Here is a 7,500-nt window from a genome sequence, read left to right on the forward strand (position 1 = left end):
CATCTGCGCTCTGCTTTCCTGCATTCCCTTTTGAGGCTGCGAATGCTGTCATTTATCCAGGGTTGCTTACTAGCTTTAGACGTAGGCCTAACCTTTAGAGGAGCAGTAATATTTAGTGACGACAAGCAGATATGATTGAAGTGATCGACCAGATTGTTGGTGTTGGAATCAGACAGGTGTTTGCTTTGGCTCTGAAAGAATGCGCAAAACTTTGAAACACTAAAAGCTAAAAACAATACATCTGTGGTCAGATATGGTCATGTCCACTTATTCCACAGAGGAAATGCTGACACCCAGGGTAAAAACGAAGTCCAGTGTATGACCACGGTTATGTGTTTGCCTTTTGACATGTTGTTTGAAGTTAAAGAAGTGGCCATATTTAAAAAGTCAGTTGCATTAACATTGTTGGGGTCATCAACAACAACAATTCTGTCATAATTTTAAAACCAGAGTAGATAAAAATTCAGGACGTTCTGATAAAAATCCTCCAGTCGGTTTTGGGGGGTGATAAATTATAACAAATATGATAGGTTGCAGCCCTCCTCACATTGAAGAGAGCCATTTTAAATGACTTTGTTCTGGGTGCTGGAGTTGGTGCAGTTGTCCTAATCCTTAAGAGATTACTATTATTTCTGTGTGGGATGTGCACATGTCAGGTTACTGGTCTATGCGTGATGATGACAGGAATAGAAGTCTTTGGAACAGCGCTGGGAGCAGACGGCTTTACATGCCAGCAGGTGGAGACAGTTGTTTGTGGCAGTGAGGCAGAGATCTGTTCAGTGAGCGGTGGTGTGTCCAGGTGTGCTGCATGAATGATTAGTCATTCACGTAAGTCATGTGTGGACTGCAACACATGCTGTATGTGAGCAGCTAACATTTCTGAGCCCCGTTTGTTTGGGTGAAGTCCGTCTGTCTTAAAAAGAGACATTCTTTGCCAGAAAATATTAAAGTTATCGACATAACACACGGTGAGCCCTGCAGGCGGACTGGAGCCAGTCGTGGAGGCCAAGGAGTCTACTGAAGCGGCCAGCACCGCGACCAACTGTGGGAATGGGACCAGAGATAAAAACGGACTTTCCACCCTGCTTTAAAAAGTTAAAAAGACGGTTAAAATCTGATTTTTTTTTTTTCAGTTCAGACTGCTGAAGAGCTGCGTCTGTGACGGTAGCGATGGCATCAGGTCCTGGAGTTTTTTTAAAATGTCAGCTGTGGTGGCACCGGGGAAGCAGTGAGTGGTAGCGTTGCGGATGTTTCTGGTTATGGAGTCACCAATTATTAGCGTGGTTGGGGAGAAAAGGGGACGAGGTGATGCCGGTTGTCGGGTTCCAGAGCAGGACTGAGCAGAATCTGCTTCAACACTGAGTGCGGACTGAGGATGGAGTGTGTGAGTTGCCGAGTGTTGTGTTGGAGTAGCAGTAACAGACCTGAGAGAAGGGCAACAGTGTCGGCAGGCACTATCCGTCGAAAGAGATCCGTATCAGGGAGACCCAAAGCCGCAGGTGCATCCGCTGGATGGACCGGAGTGTCGTCCGACAGGGCTGCATAATGGTTGAAGAGGCCAATGTGCGGAGGAGAGGCAGCCCCGTCCGAGCCTCTCTTGCAGCCATGGACCACCACTTCAGCCCAGGTTGACTGATGCTTCGGAGTTGAGCGGGAGGAAAGCCTGGGAAGGCTAGAGGGGTCCCATAGCACGGTGTCCTGGATGTTAGCGGTTGCGCTAAGAGAAACAATCTGTTTGGCTTGTACTGAAGCCACATCCATAAAGCCAGTCAGCAGGGAATCTTTCTCTTTGAGTTCCTCTGAAAGTCGTCGGATGTCTTCCATAAGGTCAGCAATCTTTTTGTTCGCTTTCTTAAGGAGTGAGCAGTCCTCATGGGGCAGAGTTATCTCGGCTAGCATAGTCACCGGAACTTTGTTGTGGTCAGTAACGTTGATGGCATTTTTACGGTCATCTAGCTTAAAATCCATGTCGGATGACTAAAATCCTTAACCCACGTAAAACTTAAGTTAAAAACTTAAGTTAAATAAAAAGGATATATAAAATGTAACAAAAAAGTGTGGATTAAAACTGGATAAGACTCCGGTTTAAGAAGGAGCTTCCGACAGGTGGCTGCAGACACCAACGCATGAGTACAGATTACGTCAGCTAGAGTAGTAGTTGGGTGATTAACTATCACTATGGTTTAACCTTGATTAACCCAGATGTCTTTGCTTTCACTGTCACGTGTGCAGTTGAGCTCAAGTACTGTACTTAAGTGCAATTTTGAGGTACTTGTACTTTATTAGAGTAATTATATTTTACTTTACACAGGGAAATTGGTTTTTACTCCACATTACAACCAGTGTTGAGCGGGTTACTGGTCAACCGAATGAAAGTTTCCCTATGTAAAATGCAATTGTAGTGGAACTATTTCAATTACGTTATTAAAGTAATGTAACTTATTACATTTAATTACTTTTTGATTACGTCTATGAATTTCCAATGAATTATAACCGTTTTCAGAAGATAGCTTGACAGGCAAAGTAACTGGCAGACGGGTGTTGCTGCAAATTCAAACACAAAAACCAATCAGAAGCATCAGATTAGCATCAAACTTCACTTAATGGCTGTGGCTAGAAATGGCAAAGGAAGACATTGTGCACGTGAAAACATGCAAAGCAACTAAATGAATATTATTCAACATATAGCCTAGCTTTTTGCAGAAAATATTGTGAGAAGGATGATGCTCTCTTTATATCTTATGTAACTTGTGTTGCAATACTTAGTTTGTGAGGCTTAGATAAGAGGAAATTGTGTTGACACAAACACATACCATACATTGTGATTCAACCATCCACACCCAATCACAAGCACACACATCCATATCACTAATCACACGGACACACAGACACACCACTCTGGGTACAATTACCTCAATAAATTGTCAGGCTGCATAGGAAGAGACAGACTCCTCTGCTTACTGCTTCAGAGTAAACTGTGTTGGTGTGAGGAGTCTCCAGATATATATCTGCAATTGCTTTTGGTTTGGTACTAAAGGTCTCAAAACTTAAGGCACTGTCTCATCTGATCTCTTCTCATCAACGGACCCGGTGAAGTCGGCGTACTTCAACAATATTCAGATGTAACCCCCTATGTAATAATGAACATTTTCATAAATAACTGTAATTTACTTTTCCTACCAACTGAAACAGATTACAGTTACATTTTTTTATTTAATTACGTAACTGAACTATATGTAACTAGTAACTCCCCAACACTGATTACAACTAATTACTTTACAGATTCATATTATTATTACAAACTATTATCAAGAAATAAAATAGAATATATTGTCATACAGTATATAAAGTGATATGCACAGAAATTTATATGTGATTATAATCATGGTACTTTAACTATATGCAGGACTTGAACTCACCTTTATCTTTTGTGCTATCCATTATAAATGTAGAAGCCCTGAAGTGAGGTGAGTAGGGCGGCTCAATCAGATGTCCAGTGTTGGGGTATTGTACTCTGGTCAGCAGGTGCTCCTTCCCTGCAGCCTGCATCATCTGGGCGATCTGAGGGTCAAAGGTCAAAACAGCACAAACTGAAAATATGCGAAACCAGATGTGATGTTACTTTATTTACAGCACAAACTTTGCAGGGGTGTTGAAACAATAATAATGCCATTTTGGCTATTTAGGGTGTTCAATGTCTGATTTTACACAGAATTACTGTTTTTCTCTGAATCTACTACTACTACTGAATCATCCTTAACATTTGCAAAACAGTAAGTGCATTTCTTGAAACAGATCTTACAAACAGCATTACAAAGTAGATTACATGCAAATGTTGTCAATATAACAGTGTCTTCTGGAAGTATTTTCTGATGTAAACTATGGCTAAGGTTTTTGATGGCAATGATTGAAAATGCATGATGCTGCACTTTGTCAGTATGGCATATCAATTTTAACAGTATAAAGTTATACATTGCCAGAGATTGGACAGGATTCTCAGTTATGCCTTTACTGTTTGTACTGTAATGTGTTGACAGACCATGTCATTGTGATACAGAAAAGAAAAAGAAAAGACTGTTTTACAGCACAACGGAAAAAATTACAAAATTAGAAATGTAAACATGGAAAACACTCTTTAGACTGATGTTACTGGCAGTCAGGTCACAGATTCTCATCCACCTCACAACAGATATCTTTATCAATACTAAATATAGTATATACATACACACAATCTGTCAATCATATGTTCTATACATGTCTATTAGACTTTATGACAATAAAGTTTGACTTTATCTAACTTTGATTATAACTTTGGTGTGTTCAGCCTTTTTGCATGTAGTGACATATGCTATGAAGTTATGCCTAGATGTTTTTGTGGTAAACCTATTTAACAGAAGTGATATAATTCATTGTGATCAGCATGACATAAACAATTGATAATGTAGGAAACCGCAGACAATTCCACATAATGATTTGAATCAATGTGTCGGAGCGTTTGTAATTTGTTCAAAATAATGAGAAATTGCTTTTATGATGTGCACAAGTGATGAGGTGGAGGTTGAACAAGTAATTTTGTGAATTTCATTTCATCATAAATAAAATAAAAAAAACATTCCCACAACAATTGTGATTCATATCGCAATATGTGATTTTTTTCCCCTGCATATCGTTACATCTATACAGTAGCCCTTCATTGTCAGGTGTGTGTTTGTACTCACATCCTCAGCACACTCCACTGTGGGCCAGTTCTGATCATCCTTGCCGTTGACCAGCAACATTGGACAGTTTATTTTCCCCACCTCGAAGAGAATTAACCACAAGGAACAACTTTAATATGTGTTTTTTTGAGGCACGTCGTATTTCTTGACAATATTTCTCATTGAGGCGAAAAGCTGTCTCACGATATCAGCATGACAAAGTGTGAGGGTGTGAAGTTAGCATTGAAGATGCCCCTGCCACTTTTAAATCATTTGTGCAGCAGCATTTTGGCCACCCGGTGGAAACAATAAACAGTGATAGAGTGACAGATGAGAGATGAACCATATGTATGCAACATTTCAGAATGCCTCTGCATTTTGTGACTTTTTAGTTGAATAAAGTTGTATCAGTCATATATTTTGTCATTGGAGATTTCTTTAAAATGTTGTTAAAATATCGTCTCGTCTTGTTCTCATGAACCTGATATTCGTCACACCCCTAATGGTGACTTTAGCATTTACTGTAATTGAAACAAGTAATGGAGTATCAATGAATTCCACATATAATAAACAAGTGCATTGTGTCCCTCATAACAGAAAACTGATTTAAAGTCTCATCCATGTGTGTTATTAGTGCAACATGTACTTACGTTTACTTTCTTTGAGGGGTCACTGGTGAGTACTAGGCCCATTTCTCGCCATATATGATAGTTGTTCTCATCCAGACAGACCATGTGAGAATTCCTGCCATCACAATGTTCACATCACTGCAACTGTCAAACTTTGAGTTTTGTTTTTATGTTACTGACAGAACAGAGTACCTACTTGAGCAACAGTTCAAAGACTTTTCTGAGGGGCTCCCCAAGTGGATAACCATGGCTGCCGCTGACACAAACACAACAACGAGGCTGGAGCAACAAAGTGATACACCATAAGACAGAGGCTCCAAACTGTTTCAGGGGAGGCTCAGTGAGTTGTATAATATGATCAAATATTACATTAGTTATCAGAAGGAAGAGAGCCCTCAAACTTGCCAACTCTCTGCCCACCGTGGCACCTGCCGAACAGCCACATATTCAAGGCTAAAGAAAAAGCAACTCCAAGATGTTCTGCATTTGTTACTTGCCTTGATAACGGTGCTCTCAGCTGCCAAATACATGGTCACAATTGAGCCGAGGGAAAGACCAAAAATTCCAACTTTGTCTGGGATCACTTGAGGATGGTCTTTGAGAATACCAAATCCTGTCTGTGCAGAAGCAGATAACAGGAAATTAATTACCAATACCATTCTTTTACCAGCTATTTAAAGGATGGGAGGGTGCAGCAACATTTACAATTGTCAAAAGCTTAACTTGGCTCTGGTGATTCAAATAATGCCTATTTGGGAATTTAAGAAAGGTTCACTGACAGATTTTAAAAAAGAAAACACTTTTCTTTTTTTCACATTTGTACTGTATATTATTGTATTTTTATTTAAGTGTGGGGATATCTGTACATTAAAGAAGCCCCAAGCACACAGACACAGTGCTGTTCTACTATCCAATAAAAACATGACCCTCAAATTTACCTTTAGACAAACTAATGTGGCAACAACAAATATTGTATGTAATCTGAGACCAAACTATATCTTCCAAAAGGAATAACATCATATATCAAATTCCAAAATAGGCATTATTTGAATAAACTTAGAAATTATTTTAAATCCTAACTGTTACTTTCTTGCCTGAAAGAATATCAAAACAGGGCATAAAAGCAGTCCTAGGACAAAACGTATAGCAGTTTTCAACCAGAGGGCTGTTTCACAAAAGCAGAATATAGAAATCGAGGATAACAGAAAAAGCTAGGCTTTTCCTAGTGTGATCAGTGCATGCTGGCTTTATCAGTTTCACAAAGGCCAAACCAGGCTCAGGAGGAGCGACTATGTCCAGGTGTAAGTAATTCAGATAAATGGGCGTCAGCAGCTTTCTTCAAGAGACCACATGGTCGATCACAGATTTATTTAAGCTGAAATGGAAAAGATTTATGCAGCATACTTTACAGAAAGAAAGAAAGAAACACGGCTGCAGGATTAAAACAGCAAGAAAAAGCGTGGCAAACAATAGAGGACCGACTGAATGACTAAGTAGTTAAAAATATCACTGCGCTTCACTGCAACTGTCATAATTACCATGAATGGTAACGTTATGTCATACCTTAAAAGTGAGATGTGGACGTTAATATGTCACTCAAGTAGCGCTCTGGGTTTATTATGCAGAAGGAGAATTGATGTTGCATTAGTACAGGAGACACATCTCTTGGCTGCGGATTTTAGACGCTTAGCGGATTATCATGTGAAAGCTTCCTCCACATCTGGTCCAAAGACCAAGGGCGTGGCTGTCGTAGCCAGACATAGCTTTAAAATTAAAATCCAAGACGTGGTCTGATACAGAGGGCAGGCTGACAATTGTTAAGACAGATATTAGTAACAGAAAAATTGCCTTCATATCGTTGTATGCACGAAATTGTTTTGATAGTCTTTTATGACAATTTGATAAATAGCATGCTGGAGCTGAGTGATTATTCATTCATTGTGGCGGGAGACTTTAATGCTGTTTGGAGGGCAGCTAATGACAGGACAGGCAAATCTGAGACAAGGGATCAGAAACTGACATCCGCAGCTTTACAGGCTTGGGCTAACAGCCTGGGAATCCATCAATCCTTTTTCTCTGCTCGACAAACTAAAGTCCAATTAAATCTTCCATATCTGGTCAGGCTACACCACAGCAGGCTAATGAAAAATATGCAAAACAGATATAAAAACATG

General features: G+C 39.8%; 1 protein-coding gene across 1 annotated transcript in view; it reads right to left on the bottom strand.

The window, feature by feature from the left end:
* Positions 1 to 2,596: 2,596 nt before the first annotated feature.
* Positions 2,597 to 7,500, bottom strand: part of LOC123985226 (bile acid-CoA:amino acid N-acyltransferase-like) — a 7,451-nt gene continuing 2,547 nt past the window's right edge. Inside the window, exons 3-8 of the mRNA XM_046072670.1 lie at positions 5,824 to 5,943; positions 5,523 to 5,605; positions 5,348 to 5,441; positions 4,719 to 4,799; positions 3,420 to 3,561; positions 2,597 to 2,613 (exon numbers count right to left, since the gene is read on the bottom strand). Of these exons, the coding sequence (XP_045928626.1) occupies positions 2,597 to 2,613; positions 3,420 to 3,561; positions 4,719 to 4,799; positions 5,348 to 5,441; positions 5,523 to 5,605; positions 5,824 to 5,943 (537 nt within the window). The remainder of the gene's footprint in view (positions 2,614 to 3,419; positions 3,562 to 4,718; positions 4,800 to 5,347; positions 5,442 to 5,522; positions 5,606 to 5,823; positions 5,944 to 7,500) is intronic.

This window comes from Micropterus dolomieu, linkage group LG16 (assembly GCF_021292245.1).
Source record: "Micropterus dolomieu isolate WLL.071019.BEF.003 ecotype Adirondacks linkage group LG16, ASM2129224v1, whole genome shotgun sequence".
NCBI classification, from domain to species: Eukaryota; Metazoa; Chordata; class Actinopteri; order Centrarchiformes; family Centrarchidae; genus Micropterus; species Micropterus dolomieu.